The sequence below is a fragment of the Pseudophryne corroboree genome, chromosome 5, assembly GCF_028390025.1.
Source record: "Pseudophryne corroboree isolate aPseCor3 chromosome 5, aPseCor3.hap2, whole genome shotgun sequence".
NCBI lineage: Eukaryota > Metazoa > Chordata > Amphibia > Anura > Myobatrachidae > Pseudophryne > Pseudophryne corroboree.
In genome coordinates, this window is record NC_086448.1 from 304,163,677 (window position 1) to 304,184,274 (window position 20,598).

At 45.3% G+C, this 20,598-nt stretch overlaps 1 protein-coding gene across 5 annotated transcripts in view; it reads left to right on the top strand.

The window, feature by feature from the left end:
- Positions 1-20,598, top strand: part of TPK1 (thiamin pyrophosphokinase 1) — a 1,127,731-nt gene that overhangs the window by 968,865 nt on the left and 138,268 nt on the right. Inside the window, exon 9 of one of the 5 annotated variants that reach the window (XM_063922443.1) lies at positions 6,755-7,142. The exons of the other annotated variants lie outside the window; for them this stretch is intronic. Within the exon in view, the coding sequence (XP_063778513.1) occupies positions 6,755-6,867 (113 nt within the window). The 3' untranslated portion in view covers positions 6,868-7,142. Of the gene's footprint in view, positions 1-6,754; positions 7,143-20,598 lie in introns of those variants that run through there. 5 annotated transcript variants of the gene reach the window in all.

Genomic DNA, 20,598 nt, shown 5'->3' on the forward strand with positions numbered 1-20,598 from the left:
GTAGGGGAACTGCTCAGGGTCTAGAATTATTCGGAGAAGAAAAGTTTTACTTAAATTAATAAACATTAAAATAAAATCATTATTTATACAGTGGTCATTTAAAGGGGTTGTCTTTAAAATAAAAATGTAAATTAGTTCACTTCACCTTTTCCCTACTGGTTTTTCAGTTATTCAATTGCCCCACTAGTACCACGGGTAGCAAATTGCATAATCAGTAAACCCATCTCCCAAACTGACACTGACTTGGATATAGATGGAAAATAATCATTTTATGAAATTACAATATTTAAATTGTATAATTTTGTCTACAAAAATGATGTTTATGCTGGTGCTGCCATAACAATATTCTGGTGCTGCCACAACAGTTATTTTATTCAAATAAGGGGAGGTTCATTAAAATTCTAATTACGTTGTTTTGCGATTTCCCACCTGCAGAATATTTCTGTTAAATGTCATCTTCTTAACATATCAGGAAGTGCGTGAGTGAGGGCTTTCATATTTTTTAGTTTATTAAATTCTACACAGTGAAGGTACAATCCAAATTTTGATTCGACTGTCCGTTTGGGCATTATCGTTCACGCAATGCAAGCCACGCATCGGTAATGATGTCATTATGTCACCCCCCTTTTCATCCCATCAGGGGAGGTTCATTAAAATTCTAACTACGTTGTTTTCCTATTTCCCATCTGCAGAATATTTCTGTTAAATTTCATCTTCCTAACATATCAGGAAGTAAGAGAAGGAGTGAGTGAGTGAGTGAGTGAGTGAGTGAGGGTTTTCACATTTTTCTAGTTTATTAAATTATACACCGTGGAGGTGCAATGCAAATTTTGATCCAATTGTCCATTTGGGCGTTATTGTACCCGCAATTCAAGCCACACATCGATAATGACGTCATTATGTCAACACTCTTTTCATTTCCTAAGGGAAGTTTTTTTTTAATTATCATTACGTAGTTTTCCTCTTTCCCACCTGCAGAATACCTATGTTAAATTTCATCTTCATAACGTATCGGGAAGTAAGAGAATTAGTGATGAGCCACTCAGTCAGTGAGTTCTTTCGCATTTATACTTTATATATAGATGCCAGACCTTTTAGCTGTTCTTCATTCTCACTGAACACAGAAGGCAACATCAATTAATGGGGAACATTTCACCTATTTGTAAGCAACTCTGCACTGAGACAAAATACAATGCTTAGAATGTTCACCTGTTCAGACTAGGTTTATCCATTATTTCGTATGGTGCAAGATCAATGATTACACTCAATAGGGATAAAACTGATGTTTAACAGTGAAAGGAAAATATTTTTCACATGCAGGTTTTTTTTTTGTCCATGTTAATCTATGTGCAGTGACACAGTTTTTATTCTTTGCAAAAAATTGTCACCAACGCCTTATTATATTTTGCTGTTTTTCCTTGGCTTAAAATTTCAAAATCTTCCATTTTATTTCCACCTTATTGCGTTAGATATTGAGTGTTATAAGTTGCTTTAAAATAGTGTTAATTATAAAATGGTAATGTGCTGAACAATTCATGAAAACCAGTCACTGAAATGTAATCTTAAGGTGCATACACACTGGGCGTTTTTGCCCAGCGTGTATGCACAGCGATGATGGCTGATATCGCTGGGCTGAAAATCGCTCAGTGCATATACACTGAGTGCTTTTCCCTCCTGCCCAGCGATGTCAGCGGGGGTGAACTGCTTTACATAGCAGGATGCTATGGAAAGCCGCTCACCCCGCCGTTCATCTACTGGTAAAGGGGCAAATTCAGTAAGGATTGCAAAAAATACAAATTAGCAAAAATTGTGAGCAAAAGCAAAATTGCGAAAGCACGCCCAACAGAAAAACTGCAACACTAATTTAATTTAACAAAAAGATGGTGGCCTTGTGAAATGTGCAAATATTGCAAAAACTATCCTAATAATCGCAATTTTTGCGTACATGTTTTTGATGTTGCATTTTTTGCTAACAACAGTGTTTTTCCCTTAAAAATTGCAAAACCTACTTTCCTGCACCCAAATCGAACCACTTAACTGGCATGGTCAGATTTCATGCAACTGCGTCGTCCCACCCTGTCCCCCCTTTTTGACGACTAGATCCGTTCTGCAGATGTGCATAATAATATAATGTTTAAATATTTTAAAAAATACTTTTTCAACTTTATTAAAATAAATTTAAAAAAAACAATGTTGTTAACGCTTTTGAAAGGAAAAATTGTCAGTTAAGTGGTTAAAGAAACTGCTCAACAATTGTAAATCAATTCAATCATCACTTAATTGGTCAAATGATCTTGTGGTAATTAAGCAATTATTATCTTAAAGACACCATAGTGTTTTTCTTCAAACACTGACTAATGCCCATAACCGTGTTCAAATATATTCAACTAGAGAGAGTGTGAATTCTAGCCTCTAAACCCTACACAACAGCAGTTATTGGTATATGTTTTAACAAACACTTTTTTTTTTTTTTTGGAGTCAAAATATTTTAATTCGGAAACAACAGTAACATTTTTATAAAAAAGAAATATATTGTTTTTTTATTGTGAAGTGGTCAAACATTACATATTATTGTTTCTTTGCTTTTATTTGCATACCTTTAAGGAATTATGTGTAAATATTTGTTTCAATAAGTATACAAATGGAGCAGAATTTGCAAAACTTGAAAATAAAAAGATGGTGTTGCTGTTCTTCAACATATGTTTATGTGTGTAGCGCACAAATAACATTTAAAAAATAAAAAATGTATGTGGGTATGTTTTGTTTAACAAAAAAAATGTTGGTTGTTTAAAAAGAAAAAAAAATGTTAGGAAGCTAAATGTCATTCAGCAGATACTACTAAGCAGAATGCTTGTAAAGGTTATTTTACATTTGCTTCTATCAAATAGTGTGGTTTTCAAACCTCGATTGTTAGTAAGTGTAAACACAAATCGGTTAATAACATATATTTTCACAATCAACATGCGTTACAGAGTTAAACAATACCTTACATGTTTCTAAGTTCCAATACAGCTGAATGAAGTGATTTGTGGTCTGAGGTGTGAGCTTCTTCAACTGGGTGTAATGAAGCAATGATAGCAGTATACATGCAGTCTACAACTGAGGTCAGGTTGTGCAATTTTTAAGGTAGACCTGTAGTCACTCAGAAACTGCACATCAGAAATGTGCGATCTGTTGTAAAAATTGCGTATGTGCCGCCCACCGACCATCAGCATACGCCCACAACACACCCCGCAACACGCCCCTAATCGTAGTTTTTGCAAGTCCAGCCCTTTAGTCCGCCCCTACACGCCTACTTTTCGTAGTGCATATGCAGTTTTTGCTAAGTCTCAAAAATTTATTTTTCTCAGTTTTTTGCTATTTAAGTTGCAGAATTTGCGTTTTTACGCTTTTTTTGCTAATTTTGCTGATTTGCGATCCTTGCTGAATTAGGCCCAATACCGGAAAAAGGGGGGAACCTGGATTGCACATCCTATTACTAAAGATATCAAGAGGTGCTATCATGCTGAGGCTTCTAATACTATGCTGGGGGTTCATCTGCTGGTATTGGGCCTAAGCTGGGGGAAGAGAGATGCAGATGCACACTCTTAGCACTAAGAACACTGATAATATTTATTATCAGTGTTCTTAGTGCTAAGAGTGTGCATCTGCATCTCTCTTCCCCCAGCTTAGGCCCAATACCAGCAGATGAACTCACATCAGCGTTAGCAAATGGGCAAAACCATGTGAACTGGAGGGGGGTCAGATATAACATGTGCAGAGAGAGTTAGATTTGGGTGGGTTATATTGTTTCTTTGCGGGGTAAATACTGTCTGCTTTATTTTTGCACTGCAATTTAGATTTCAGTTTGAACACACCACACCCAAATCTAACTCTCTGCACATGTTATATCTGCCCCTCTTCCCCCCTGCGGTGCACATGGTTTTGCCCATCTGCTAACAAATTTGCTGCTACGATTAGGCCCATTGACCCCTCAGTGTTGCATGACGTAGGTTCTTGTTGTCCACTTTAAACTTGGGCCATGACTGTACCAAATGTAGGACAGAGGCAGGGCCAGTGCTAGGGTGTTTGGCACCCCCCTGCAAAGTATACATTTGCGCCCTCCCATATTTTACAAAGGGACAAAGGAGTGTGGTCTTACAAGATAGGGGTGTGGCCACACAATTGTACCCCCTTAAAATTACTCCACACAGTAGCACAATCTTATTCTCATTACATCGTACGTAGTAGTTCTGCTTATACACATAATGCACCCAGTAGTAGTGCCACTTATATAGATAATACCTCCAGTAGTAGTGCCACTTATATAAATAATGCCCCCAGTAGTAGTGCCGCTTATACACATAATGCCCCATTAGTAGTGCAGCTTATACACATAAAGCTCCCCAGTAGTAGTGCCACTTATACACATGGGCAGCATGGACGGTGTAATGGTTTTCATTACTGCCTCACAGCACTGAGGTCATGGGCTTGATTCCCACCTTGGCCCTAACTGTGTGGAGTTTGCATATTTTCCCCGTGCTTGCGTGGGTTTCCTCCCACAATCCAAAAATATACAGGTAGGTTAATTGGCTCCCAACGAAATTAACCCTAATGTGAATGTGTGTACGTGTATATGTGGTAGGGAATATAGACTGTAAGCTCCACTGGGGCAGGGACTGATGAGAATGGCCAAATATTCTCTGTAAAGCGCTGCAGAATATGTGTGCGCTATATAAATAACTGGTAATAAATAAATAAATAATAATGCCCCCAAGTAATAGTGCTGCTTATACACATGCCCCAGTAGTAGTGCCACTTATACACATAATACCTATAGAAGTAGTAGTGCCGCTTATACACATAATGCCCCCAGTAGAGGTGCTGCTTATACATAATGCCTCTAGTTGTAGTGCTGCTTATACACACAATGGCCCTCATTCCGAGTCGTTCGCTCGGTATTTTTCATCGCATCGCAGTGAAATTCCGCTTAGTGCGCATGCGCAATATTCGCACTGCGACTGCGCCAAGTATCTTTGCTATGAAGAAAGTATTTTTACTCACGGCTTTTTCATCGCTCCGGCGATCGTAATGTGATTGACAGGAAATGGGTGTTACTGGGCGGAAACACGGCGTTTTATGGGCGTGTGGCTGAAAACGCTACCGTTTCCGGAAAAAACGCAGGAGTGGCCGGAGAAACGGGGGAGTGGTTGGGCGAACGCTGGGTGTGTTTGTGACGTCAAACCAGGAACGACAAGCACTGAACTGATCGCACAGGCAGAGTAAGTCTGGAGCTACTCTAAAACTGCTAAGTAGTTTGTGATCGCAATATTGCGAAGACATCGGTCGCAATTTTAAGATGCTAAGATACACTCCCAGTAGGCGGCGGCTTAGTGTGTGTAACTCTGCTAAATTCGCCTTGCGACTGATCAACTCGGAATGAGGGCCAATGTCCGCAGAAGTGCCACATATACACATTATGCCCACACATACTGTACATACACACACACACACACACACACACACACATAAATTTCTCTCACTCACTTTCCATCCACTTACCGATCACTGGCTGGTAAGCAGCCTGGTCCCATGTAGCCCTACCACCTCAGTCCCACGTAGCTCTGCCCCTTCAGTCATGTGTAGCTCAACCCCCTTTTCACCAAACACTCACGCTGTCACAGAGAAGGGGAGGAGCAGGCTTCAAACAGCTGGCACCGCTGCCTGTCATACAGTGTGACAGGCCCAGCATGTAGCAGCTGCAGCAAGGGGGGGGGGTGGACAGGCACAGCAGCTGAGCAGGGAGAGTGCTTCTCCAGCCTGATGCCTTCCTGCTTTGCATCCCTTTGCTGCGTGGGTAGTGCCAGGCCTGGACAGAGGATTACTGAAAAATAGTTGAAGAGTAACAACAACAATTTTTTGGGTGGAGTTCTCTAACTTTGTAATATTGACTCCACCTATCAACTGCATAATCTTCAAGACATACTGTAGAGACTAGATACTTTAGTCAACAGCTAATTACGCAAAAATAATTTTAATTAAATTATGGAGTCTTTATTAAACATAGAAGCACAGAATCTAAATACAGGAAAGAACCAACAGATGCTTCTTGACTGCCCTTGTTTTTATTTTTTATTTATTTTTTTAAATCTCTTTCTTAATATATTCTAGCTATTTCTTAAACGTAGCAATATGTTTGCCCTGTACATTCTTTAGTGTAAATGGGAGAATATTCTATGTATCTGTCTCCCTTTATTTTTGGTTCCCTCTAATTTCAAAGTGTGTTCTCTTGTTTTAAAAACATCTTACTTTTAGATATACTGCCTGCCTTACCTCTATTAACACTTTCAATACATCAAATGTTTGTGCAATATAACATCTGTCTATTTTCTCCTCTTTCAACTCTCAAAGTCTACTCTGATACATTTTGTTGTGCAGCCTGATAGCCAGAGGCAATAATGTATCTACTTGCTCCACACCTTATTTCTTAAAAACAGGCAGCAGATGGCGGCCTAAGATTTAGCACCGTGGACTCCATTACCTGGTATTCTGTACTTGGGCCCTCCCCTCACACCATCACCTGCCACCACCATGTTTGACTATTATAGAATACCATGTTAGCTTAATGCCAGATGTAACAGAACCCATGTCTTCCAAAAAGTTAACTTTTTAAATCATCAGTCCACAAATGTGAGATTTAGCCTTTATGTGTATGGTAAGCGGTGGTTTTCATCTTGTTACTCTCCTATGTCAAGTATCTTTCTTATATTTCTAGATTCAGAAATGCTGATCAACTGTGGTGAGCGAGGCCTCCAGTTCCTTAGAGGCTTCCCTGTGTTTTTTTGTGACCTCCTGGATGAGTCAATTCACTCTGAGGAATTTTGGTAGACGGGCCACTCCTGGGTATATTCACCATTGTTCACAGTTTTTCTCAATTTGAAGATGACAGGTCTCACTGTGGTTTCTTGGTGTCCAAGAGCATTAGAAACTAATGCACTTCAATAACTTTCTTCCTCAACTGTTCTGGAATTTCTTTTGATAGCAGAATACTGAGCTACTTGATGAGACATTATAGTCAATTTCACGTTGTTGGAAAGGTTCTAATTTAGGGATATTTACATTCGTCGTGTCTATATAAATTAACCAAATTCACTTTAATTTGGTTTATTGGTTCAATGCGTAACAATTACTATTTCACACAGGGCCACTTGGTGTTGGATAACTTTTTTCCTTCAATTAATGAATTTATAAAAACTGTGTTTTGTGTTTACTCAAATTGTTTTTGAGGCACATTTATTATCATTATTTTTACTAAAAAAATGTGAATAGGGGTGTTTTCACTCCCTTTTCACGTTTTTTTAGTATCACTCCAAGTATTAAAGGGCATTTGGAGCAGTTTTCATGAAAAACTGCTCCAAACCCTTTAATTGTAATTTTTTTAGTAACCCACATCGCATTCCCATACTTATACTGGGAAATGTGATGTGGCCAAATTTGCTAAAAAAAAAAAAAAATGTAAAAAAACTGTGCCCTGTGATATTTTCGCCAGCTTAGGCTGGCAGAGAAAGCTGCCCCCTGGCAGAGAAAGCTGAGCGGGGACCGGGCTCCAATGATCAGCTCTGTGTGTCCGGTAGACACACAAGCTGATCACTGCTTAAAACAAAAAGAAGTTAAAAAAAAAAAAAAAACATACTTACCAGTCCAAGAGCCGGTGATCGGTGCTCCTGTGCAGGCTGCTGGGCGCCGGGTCCCTCGTGCTGCGTTGTGACCCCCGGTACAGTAAAGTGACGCTGCAAAGCGACAGCGCGGGAAAAATACCCCGATGACGCTGCAGAGTGTCATCACAGGGACAGAGCTTGTGGATGGTGATAAATAGGCCCCTTTATCTTTAATTAAGTTTTGTTTGAAAGGCTGAAACAATTAAGTGTAACATTAGCAAACATAGAAGAAATTAGGAAGGGGCAAAAAACGTTTTCATGCCACTGTACTGTATGTACAAAAACATACTATAATAATAACCAAGTAACCAGTTCTTTGTATCATAAAAGCAGAGCTTTTTCTAGACAGTTTGGACAGACAATTTCTAGTTCCCAGTGCGATCACTAAAAAAGTACCCCCCTCCATAGACATTCTAAAATGTGACACCCCCCCCCCCCCCCCCCCCATACATGAAAAATACTATTTTGTGCGTGATGAAGGCGCGCATGCTCCCGGCGAGGGGGGTATGACCTCGCTAAAATGGATGTGACCTCTCAGGAAAAGACTACCTAACATCCCAGTTTTTGACCCTGCAACAGACCTTGGCCACCACAGGAAAGAAAAAAAATCCACCATATTACACCCCCTTATGCTACACACCAAAATGCCCGTGATGCATTATGCCCTACAGTAAGGCTTCTAATTTCTTTTAAATTCACTGTTTGTTACTAGGGGTTTCATGCTCTAGGTCCCATGCTTGTTGCCAGAGATTCATGCTCTGGCTATGGGTGTCATGCTCATTCTCAGGGGTGTGTAATGCTCGTTGCCAGGGGTTCCATGCTTGATGCCAGGGGTTTCATGCTCTGGCTCTGGGTGTCATACTAGTTCCCAGGACTGTGTAATGTTCAATGCCAGGGATAGCAATACTCATTGCCAGCGGTGTATATGCACTGGTGCCAGCCACCAGCACTGCTATCCTGCTCCCCCCGCCCATAGTACTCCGCTCGGGGGGGGGGTAAAGTTTTGCCAAATGATGCACAATGTTGCGGTCGCAACCACGTCATTTTGCGAAAACACCCCCCCCCCCCCATCCCGAGCGGAGCACTATAGGAGGGAGAGCAGGATAGGAGCCAGCAAGTGCCGCAGCTGACGTCCTGTGTGATTGCATGACTTGCTTGCCGCTAGAGACGGCACTGCATAAAAGCAATCATAAAATCAATGTACTGTACCATAAACATTCAATGTAAATCTTAAATCCTTATAGTTTAAGCATATAAAACAACAGATTCCATCTTTAGCCAAAAAACTTAACCACTGATGGTTTCTGATAAATATACAGTAGTAGAGAGTTGCTAATGCACCATGTAATTAAAAGTTTTTCTCTAACGTCCTAGTGGATGCTGGGGACTCCGTAAGGACCATGGGGAATAGACGGGCTCCGCAGGAGACTGGGCACTCTTAAAGAAAGATTCAGTACTATCTGGTGTGCACTGGCTCCTCCCTCTATGCCCCTCCTCCAGACCTCAGTTAGAATCTGTGCCCAGCCAGAGCTGGGTGCTCCTAGTGGGCTCTCCTGAGCTTGCTAGAAAAGAAAGTATTTTGTCAGGTTTTTTTATTTTTAGAGAGCTTCTGCTGGCAACAGACTCTCTGCTACGTGGGACTGAGGGGAGAGAAGCAAACCTACTCACTGCAGCTAAGTTGCGCTTCTTAGGCTACTGGACACCATTAGCTCCAGAGGGATCGAACACAGATACCTAACCTTGATCGTCCGTTCCCGGAGCCGCGCCGCCGTCCCCCTCGCAGAGCCAGAAGTACAGAAGCAGCAGAAGCAAGAAGACATCGAAATCGGCGGCAGAAGACTCCTGTCTTCACTTAAGCTATTGCTCCCGCAGCACACCCACACACTCCGGTCACTGTAGGGTGCAGGGCGCAGGGGGGGGGCGCCCTGGGCAGCAATTAAGATACCTGATGGCAAAAGTATACATATATACAGTCAGGCACTGTATATATGTGCGAGCCCCCGCCATTTTTACACATGAGAAGCGGGACAGAAGCCCGCCGCTGAGGGGACGGGGCCTTCTTCCTCAGCACACCAGCGCCATTTTCTCTTCACAGCTCCGCTGGAAGGACGCTCCCCAAGCTCTCCCCTGCAGTATACAGGTGCAATAGAGGGTAAAAAAGAGAGGGGGGGCACATAAATTTAGGCGCAGATATATATATATATATATATATATATAAAAACAGCAGCTACTGGGTAAACACTAAGGTACAGTGTAATCCCTGGGTTATATAGCGCTGGGGTGTGTGCTGGCATACTCTCTCTCTGTCTCCCCAAAAGCCTTTGTGGGGTCCTGTCCTCAGTCAGAGCGTTTCCTGTATGTGTGCGGTGTGTCGGTACGCCTGTGTCGACATGTTTGATGAGGAAGGATACGTGGAGGCAGAACAAGTGCAAATAGATGTGGTGTCGCCCCCGACGGGGCCGACACCTGATTGGATGGATATGTGGAAGGTGTTAAATGATAATGTAAGCTCCTTACATAACAGATTGGATAAAGCTATAGCCTTGGGACAGTCGGGGTCTCAACCCATGCCTGCTCCCACAGCGCAGAGGCCGTCAGGGTCTCAAAAGCGCCCAATATCCCAGTTAGTTGACACAGACGTCGACACGGAATCTGATTCCAGTGTCGATGACGATGATGCAAAGTTGCAGCCTAAAATGACTAAAGCCATCCGCTACATGATTGTGGCAATGAAGGATGTGTTACACATTTCTGAGGAAAATCCTGTCCCTGACAAGAGGATTTATATGTATGGGGAGAAAAAGCAAGAAGTGGCTTTTCCCCCGTCACATGAATTGAATGAATTATGTGAAAAAGCGTGGGATTCCCCTGATAGGAAGGTAGTAATTTCCAAGAGATTGCTGATGGCGTATCCTTTCCCGCCAATGGACAGGTTACGCTGGGAATCCTCCCCCAGGGTAGACAAGGTGTTGACACGCTTATCTAAGAAGGTGGCCCTGCCGTCTCAGGATACGGCCTCCCTAAAGGATCCTGCGGATAGAAAGCAGGAAGCTATCCTGAAGTCTGTTTACACACATTCTGGTACGCTGCTGAGGCCAGCAATTGCTTCGGCCTGGATGTGTAGTGCGGTAGCAGCATGGACGGATACTCTGTCTGAGGAGTTAGATACCCTGGACAGGGACTCTGTTCTCATGACCCTGGCACATATCAAGGACGCGGTCCTATATATGCGGGATGCCCAGAGGGACATTTGCCTGCTGGGCTCTAGAGTAAACGCAATGTCCATTTCTGCCAGAAGGGTCTTATGGACTCGGCAATGGACAGGGGATACCGACTCTAAAAAACACATGGAGGTTTTACCTTATAAGGGTGAGGAATTGTTTGGGGACGGTCTCTCAGACCTAGTTTCCACAGCTACGGCTGGGAAGTCAAATTTCTTGCCTTATGTCCCGCCACAGCCTAAGAAAGCACCGTATTACCAAATGCAGTCCTTTCGTTCGCAAAAGAGCAAGAAAGTCAGAGGTGCATCCTTTCTTGCCAGAGGCAGGGGTAGAGGAAAGAGGCTGCACCACGCAGCTAGTTCCCAGGAACAAAAGTCCTCCCCGGCTTCCACTAAATCCACCTCATGACGCTGGGGCTCCACAGGCGGAGCCAGGAGCCGTGGAGGCGCGTCTCCGACATTTCAGCCACCAGTGGGTTCGCTCACGGGTGGATCCTTGGGCTATACAAGTTGTGTCTCAGGGATACAAACTGGAATTCGAGGTGACGCCCCCTCACCGTTACCTAAAATCGGCCTTGCCAGCTTTCCCCATGGAAGGGAGGTAGTGCTGGCAGCAATTCACAAGTTATACCTCCAGCAGGTGGTTGTAAAGGTTCCTCTCCTTCAACAGGGAAGGGGTTACTATTCCACTATGTTTGTAGTACCGAAACCGGACGGTTCGGTCAGACCCATCTTGAATTTAAAATCCCTGAACATTTATCTGAAGAAATTCAAGTTCAAAATGGAATCGCTCAGAGCGGTCATTGCAAGCCTGGAAGAGGGGGATTTTATGGTGTTTCTGGACATCAAGGATGCTTACTTGCATGTCCCCATTTATCCACCTCATCAGGAGTACCTCAGATTTGTGGTACAGGACTGTCATTACCAATTCCAGACGTTGCCGTTTGGGCTCTCCACGGCACCGAGAATATTTACCAAGGTAATGGCGGAAATGATGGTGCTCCCGAGAAAGCAAAGAGTCACAATTATCCCATACTTGGACGATCTCCTCATAAAGGCGAGGTCCAGAGAGCAGTTGCTGATCAGCGTAGCACACTCTCAGGAAGTGTTGCAACAGCACGGCTGGATTCTGAATATCCCAAAATTGCAGCTGATTCCTACGACGCGTCTGCCCTTTCTGGGCATGATTCTGGACACAGACCAGAAGAAGGTGTTTCTCCCGGCGGAGAAGGCTCAGGAGCTCGTGACTCTAGTCAGAGACCTCTTAAAACCAAAACAGGTGTCGGTGCATCACTGCACGCGAGTCCTGGGAAAGATGGTGGCATCATACGAAGCCATTCCCTTCGGCAGGTTCCATGCGAGGATCTTTCAGTGGGATCTGTTGGACAAGTGGTTCGGATCGCATCTTCAGATGCATCGGCTGATCACCCTGTCCCCCAGGGCCAGGGTGTCTCTTCTGGGGTGGCTGCAGAGTGCTCACCTTCTCGAGGGCCGCAGGTTCGGCATACAGGACTGGGTCCTGTTGACCACGGATGCGAGCCTCCGAGGATGGGGGGCAGTCACTCAGGGAAGAAACTTCCAAGGGTTGTGGTCAAGTCAGGAGGCTTGTCTGCACATAAATATCCTGGAAAAAAAGGGCCATATACAACGCCCTGAGTCAAGCGGAGCCTCTGCTTCGCAACCAACCGGTGCTGATTCAGTCAGACAACATCACCGCAGTGGCTCATGTAAACCGCCAGGGCGGCACAAGAAGCAGAGTGGCGATGGCGGAAGCCACCAGGATTCTTCGTTGGGCGGAGAATCACGTGCAAGCACTGTCAGCAGTGTTCATTCCGGGAGTGGACAACTGGGAAGCAGACTTCCTCAGCAGGCACGACCTCCACCCGGGAGAGTGGGGACTTCATCAAGAAGTCTTCACGCAGATTGCAAGTCGGTGGGAACTGCCACAGGTGGACATGATGGCGTCCCGCCTCAACAAAAAGCTAAAAAGGTATTGCGCCAGGTCAAGGGACCCTCAGGCGACAGCTGTGGACGCACTGGTAACACCGTGGGTGTTCCAGTCGGTCTATGTGTTTCCTCCTCTTCCTCTCATACCCACGGTACTGAGAATCGTAAGGAAAAAAAGAGTGAAAACAATACTCATTGTTCCGGACTGGCCAAGAAAGACTTGCTACCCGGAATTGCAAGAAATGCTCACAGAGGAACCATGGCCTCTGCCTTTCAGACAGGACCTGTTGCAACAGGGGCCCTGTCTGTTCCAAGACTTACCGCGTCTGCGTTTGACGGCATAGCGGTTGAACGTCGAATCCTAGCAGAAAAGGGCATTCCGGATGAAGTTATTCCTACGCTGATAAAGGCTAGGAAGGACGTGACAGCAAAGCATTATCACCGTATATGGCGAAAATATGTTGCTTGGTGTGAGGCCAGGAAGGCCCCTACAGAGGAATTACAGCTGGGTCGATTCCTGCACTTCCTACAGTCAGGTGTGACTATGGGCCTAAAATTAGGGTCCATAAAGGTCCAGATTTCGGCCCTATCCATCTTCTTTCAAAAAGAACTGGCTTCACTGCCTGAGGTTCAGACGTTTGTTAAGGGAGTGCTGCATTTTCAGCCCCCTTTTGTGGTACCTTGGGACCTTAACGTGGTGTTGGATTTCCAGAAATCCCACTGGTTTGGGCCACTTAAGACCGTGGAACTAAAGTATCTCACGTGGAAAGTGGTCATGCTTTTGGCTTTAGCTTCAGCTAGGCTTGTGTCAGAATTGGCGGCTTTGTCATGTAAAAGCCCCTATCTGGTTTTCCATATGGACAGGGCAGAATTGCGGACTCGTCCGCAGTTTCTGCCAAAGGTGGTGTCAACTTTTCATTTGAACCAACCTATTGTGGTGCCTGCGGCTACTCGTGACTTGGAGGACTCCAAGTTGCTGGACGTAGTCCGGGCTTTGAAGATTTATGTAACCAGAACGGCTGGAGTCAGGAAGACTGACTCGCTGTTTATCCTGTATGCATCAAACAAGCTGGGTGCTCCTGCTTCAAAGCAAACTATTGCTCGCTGGATTTGTAACACGATTCAGCAGGCTCATTCTGCGGTGGGATTTCCGCAGCCGAAATCAGTGAAAGCCCATTCCACAAGGAAAGTGGGCTCTTCTTGGGCGGCTGCCCGAGGGGTCTCGGCATTACAGCTTTGCCGAGCTGCTACTTGGTCGGGTTCAAACACTTTTGCAAAATTCTACAGGTTTGATACCCTGGCTGAGGAGGACCTTGTGTTTGCCCATTCGGTGCTGCAGAGTCATCCGCACTCTCCCGCCCGTTTGGGAGCTTTGGTATAATCCCCATGGTCCTTACGGAGTCCCCAGCATCCACTAGGACGTTAGAGAAAATAAGAATTTACTCACCGGTAATTCTATTTCTCGTAGTCCGTAGTGGATGCTGGGCGCCCGTCCCAAGTGCGGACTTTCTGCAATACCTGTATATAGTTATTGCTTAACAAAGGGTTATGGTTATGTAGCATCGGTTGAGTGATGCTCAGTTGTTGTTCATACTGTTAACTGGGTAAGTTTATCACAAGTTGTACAGTGTGATTGGTGTGGCTGGTATGAGTCTTACCCTGGATTCCAAAATCCTTTCCTTGTAATGTCAGCTCTTCCGGGCACAGTTTCCTTAACTGAGGTCTGGAGGAGGGGCATAGAGGGAGGAGCCAGTGCACACCAGATAGTACTGAATCTTTCTTTAAGAGTGCCCAGTCTCCTGCGGAGCCCGTCTATTCCCCAGCACTTAATCCCAGAATATGTGGCCACAGCTCTACTGAGTCTTCCCTGACAGAGTTTATTTTATGCTGAGTTGTGATCCTGTTCAAAGTATCCGTTTAAGCCCATCTCATGCAAAGTTCCAAAATGGCGGAGGCTACACAGCTCACTTCTTCAGAAGATTCAAAATCCAAACATATAATACAGTATAGCCGCTCTCCAATGGTTCTGCTTGTGTTCTAATTTCAAGTTTTATGACTTTTATGGTACCGCAGCATCCAAGCTGTTTTGTAGGCAGTGTTCTCTTGCAATGAGGAAAGACTACAATATATTTTCATTGCAGCGTCTTATATAAGTAACTTTTAATCATGTGTATTCATAATAATGAAATCACTAAGCTTCTTCCTTTCTATCTTATACATCAGCTGACCAATTTTTCTTGTAGGTAGTATCTTTTTGTGCTCTAATAAGGTTAAGAACGGCTATTAAAAAATATATATATATATTTTATAAGGTTTATCTTAAATATTTTAATATTTAGTTGCACTTTAATCTAATTTTAATTTGCTAGATTCTGTGTTAGTTGTGGGCACAGGACTTGAGACCACTGGCAGGTCTGGGAGAAACAGGACTAGATGAGACTAGTTGGATAAATGACAATGTTTCTTAATTGTCTCTATTTTCAGGATAGACAGGAAGGAAAACAGTAAAAATACTAGGCAAGGTACTGTTGTGTTACTCAGCATTGGTAACTCTACTAACCAGTGTCGAACTGGGGCATGAAGGGCCCACCAGGAGAATGTAGTGGTTGGAGTCCATGCTTAGGGTTGTGACCAGTCTCCAGACCAGAGGGGGTGTGACCAACTGCCGCATAGGTTTGGCTAACCATCAGTGGCGTCGAGAGAGGGGGGGAGAGGGTACAAATTACCTGGGCCCAGATCTGATAGAGGGGCCAAGTGGGGGCACAGGTCCATGCCTCCTTTGATTAGGCCATGCCCACTGAAAAGTACCTGGGCCCAGCCAGGCTCTCTACTGCCCTGGCTGGGAGGCATGCCATGCTCCTATGAGTTGGTGCTTCTGATGTGCTAGACATGCCCCCAAAGAGGAGTGGCCATGCCCGCAGCATGCTGTGGTCACACCCATTCCAGTGAGGGCAGGGGGGCCCAGGAAGTTGTTGTACCGGGGCCCAGGATTTCTCTTGGCTGCCCTGCTAACCATTAGAGGGTGCATGGTCTGGGCCTATTAATAAATGTATATAGTAAATAGTGCTAGTGCATGCAATGTACCTGATTAATAACAGCATACACTGTAGAAAGTACACCACAGTCCTGTGCAGTATAAAAAAACATTATAATGTATAATAATGTCTGGAACCTGATCCCTAGGGAAGGAGGTGGGGCCTCAAGCAGTGTGGCCCACCAGTGGTTTCCCCTGTACTCCTGTGGGGTTTGTTTGCGTGCCCGGCGGTCGGGAGGCCACCGGTCACCACACCAATGACGGAACCCCGGCTTTTAGATGCCTTGGGGGGGGGGGGGGAGCTCAAAAAAATGTGAATAGTCCCTGTTAGTTGGCATGATGACTGTAGGGATTGTGAGGGGATGGGATCCTATCATCGGTAGTGACTGGCGGTCTCATAACTACATCCCCCTCTGTGGGCCGGTCTAACCCTGCTACTGGCTTACTGAAGCATTGCAGGAAGGTATGCTGGCTGAAACAGATAAGCACACTTGTGTAATGAGAGACTGAGCACTAGGCTATATGCAGAAGGCTATAGAGGGTCATTCCGACGTGGTCGCGCGCAGGCTATTTTTTGCACTGCTGCGACCAGGTAATCGCCGCCTACAGGGGTTGGCGTTAGAGCTGTGCAGGGGTGCGATCGGCTGTGCAGTCAGCTGCACAAGCAAAAAGTTTGTGCAGTCTCTGCACAGCTCAAAACCGCTGCGATGATCCTTCCTGGAGCTGACGTCAGGAACCCTCCCTGAAAACGGCCGGGCACGCCTGCGTTTTCTTCAACACTCCCAGAAAATGGGGAGTTGACACCCCCGGCCGGCCTCTTCCTGTCAGTCTTCTTGCGTTCCTTCTTGCGAACGCTTTCTTCTTTAAATCCATCGCTGCCTGGCGACGGCCATCGCCGGGCAACGACGCGCCTGCGCATTGTGGTCCGCACACAAGCGCTGTTCTAACCTCATCGCACCGCTGCGAAAAACAGCAGCATGCGATCAGGTCGGAATGACCCCCATAGTGACTAGCAGATTGTAGCTGGTTGAATTACAGGTAGCAGACAGCATCCTGTTATTACTTTCTGAACACACGACATTGAAGCAGGTAGTGAACTAGGAGCATGAACTGGAACAAAGTAACAGGAAGCTCAGGGATTAGAGTTTTGCTACTGACACAGGGCCCAGGCATAGCTTTAAGTCAAGTTGTACTGACAATGAGCTGTTTACAGGGAATGGTTTATGTTCGGCTCACTTCACTGGGATTGAATACTGGAGTCATATGAGAAGTAAGCAGGGCCGGTGCAAGGTTACTTGGCACCCTAGGCAAAACGTCTGACTACTGCCCCCCAACACCATCAATGAAATTATCAATCAAATTACCCACTTCCCCAGTCAGTAAGGTGTAAATGCAGAGTCGGTGTATTGCATGTGCCTCTGAGTCAGGCTCTATGTGCTAGTGCCTGATGCTGGGTAGCTGGTGACTGTGCTACATCATGGCTACAGGTCAGTGTAGGTTCCCTAGGCTCTGGTACTGAGTTAGTTCCTAATTCTGGGTAGTTGATGATTACAGGCACTATGGCCCTCATTCCGAGTTGTTCGCTTGCAAGCTGCTTTTAGCAGCATTGCACACGCTAAGCCGCCGCCCTCTGGAAGTGTATCTTAGCTTCTCAAAATTGCGAACGAAAGATTCTCAATATTGTGAATAGACCTTTCTTAGCAGTTTCTGAGTAGCTCCGGACTTACTCTGCCATTGCGATCAGTTCAGTCAGTGTCGTTCCTGGTTTGACGTCACAAACACACCCAGCGTTCGCTCAGGCACTCCCCCGTTTCTCCAGCCACTCCCGCGTTTTTCCCAGAAACGGTAGCGTTTTTTCACACACACCCATAAAACGGCCAGTTTCCGGCCAGAAACACCCACTTCCTGTCAATCACATTACGATCACCAGAACGAAGAAAAACCCTTGTAATGCCGTGAGTAAAATACCTAACTTCATAGCAAATTTACTTGGTGCAGTCGCACTGCGGACATTGCGCATGCGCAGTAAGCGGAAAATCGCAATATAGCGAAAATCGGCAACGATCGAACAACTCGGAATGACCACCTATGTTCGTTCTAGGCATTGGATGGATGGTAATTACGGGTACTGTGCTGTGCTAATTTCTGGCTCTGGATATTTGGAGGCTACTGGCACTGTGACCTTTGGTACAGTAGTCGGTGACTACAAACACTGTACTAGTTCCTGGCTCCGGGCAGTGATGCTTTGAGACACTGTACGGTGGTGTCTTATACATCTCCCAGCTGTCTGACTGTAATGAGTATGACAAGGATGTATCTCTCAAAGACATCCTTAATTATTTGACAGGTACACTGATACCCCTTTCACACCAGCCTATTTTCCCGGGATGATCCCGGCAACATCCCGGGTGTAGTGCTGGTGTGAAAGTGTCCCGGGACAAAATCCCGGGAACCATGCCCCTGCCTTTCAACCCTGCTTTCTTGCAGGGTTGGTCCCGGGATCTTCCCGGGAACCTGGTCAGTCTGAACGGGAGCCGGGCCAATGCGACCCGGCTCCCATTCACTCTCTATTAGCAGGCGGCGTTTGGAGATCATGTGATCTCTTGCGCCGCCCCCGCCGCATCACCGCTGACGTCAGCAACCCGGCAATATGCCGGGCTGCTGACTGCGGTATGCAAGGGGTCTTACCCGGGAATGCCCCTGTATGATCCAGGGACCGTATTCCCGGGTAAGACCCCGGCATATCTGGTCTGAAAGGGGTATCAGTGGCACCCCCTTCCCAGATCCTGGCACCCTACCCAGCAATCTATTTCTTTCTATTTCATTCTCTCTCTCAAACATATATATATATATATATATATATATGTCATCCATACATATATATGTCATCCATCCACTGTCTCTCTAAATACATCCATACACTGCCTCTATCGGGTGGTCTTCAGTATGCTGCCGGCCGGCATGCCGACACATATTCTCCCTCTTGGGGGAATAAATAGCGTGTAGTGCGCCACCGTGCCCGCAGCGTGGCGAGTGCAGTGAGCCCGCAAGGGGCTCATTAGCGCTCACCCAGCTGTTGATATGCCGGCAGTCGGTATGCCGGCGGTTGGGATCCCGGCCGCCGGCCACTCATACTACACCTCCTCTATCATACATACATACATACATATACACACACACTGCCTCTATCAGACATACATACATACACACACTGCATCTATCAGACATACATACATACACACACTGCATCTATCAGACATACATACATACACACACTGCCTCTATCATACATACATACACACACTGCCTCTATCATACATACATACATACACACACTGCCTCTATCATACATATATACACACACTGCCTCTATCAGACATACATACATACATACACACATACTGCATCTATCAGATATACATACATACACACACACTGCCTCTATCAGACATACATACATACATACTCACACACACACTGCCTCTATCATACATACATACATACACACACACTGCCTCTATCATACATACACACACTGCCTCTATCATACATACACACACACACACTGCCTCTATCACACACACACACACACACACACACTCACACACACACACACACACACATACTGCCTCTATCATACATACATACATACACACACACACACACACACAGCCTCTATCATACATACACACACACACACACACACACACACACACTGCCTCTATCATACACACACACACACACACACACACACACACACACACTGCCTCTATCATTCTATCATACATACATACACACACACACACACACACAGCCTCTATCATACATACATACATACACACACTGCCTCTGTCATACATACATACATACACACACTGCCTCTATCATACATACATACATACACACACACACACACACACACACACACACACACACTGCCTCTATCATACATACATACATACATACACACACTGCCTCTATCATACATACATACATACACACACACACACACACACTGCCTCTATCAGACATACATACATACATATATACACACACACACACACACACACACACACACACACTGCCTCTATCATACATACATACAAACATACATACATACATACACACACACTGCCTCTATCATACATACATACATACATACATACACACACTGCCTCTATCATACATACATACATACATACATACACACACTGCCTCTATCAGACATACATACATACATACACTGCCTCTTTCATACATACATATATACACCCATACACTGCCGCATTCATACATACATCCATACACTGCCACATTCATAGTACATACATATATACATCCACACACTGCTTCTATACATAAATACATATATACATACATACACTGCCTCCATACATACACCACACGCAGCCGCTGTGACCCGGGACGTGGTAATACCGCTTTCACATTGCAAATGCCGGATCCCACCCGGTAAGAGAAACGTGTCCTTACCAGGTGGGATCCGGCAATTGGTCTCCTTTGATGGCTTTCCGACCCGGCAATATACCGGGTCGGTTGCCATAGCAGCGGGGGGGGGGGGGCGCAGCAGCAGCAGCAGGGGTGGAGGCGGCGCTGGGCGATGAGCTCATCTCCTGCGCCGCCTCTCCCTATGCTGTGAATGGGAACCGTGTCGCATCGACGCGGCTCCCATTCACACTGCA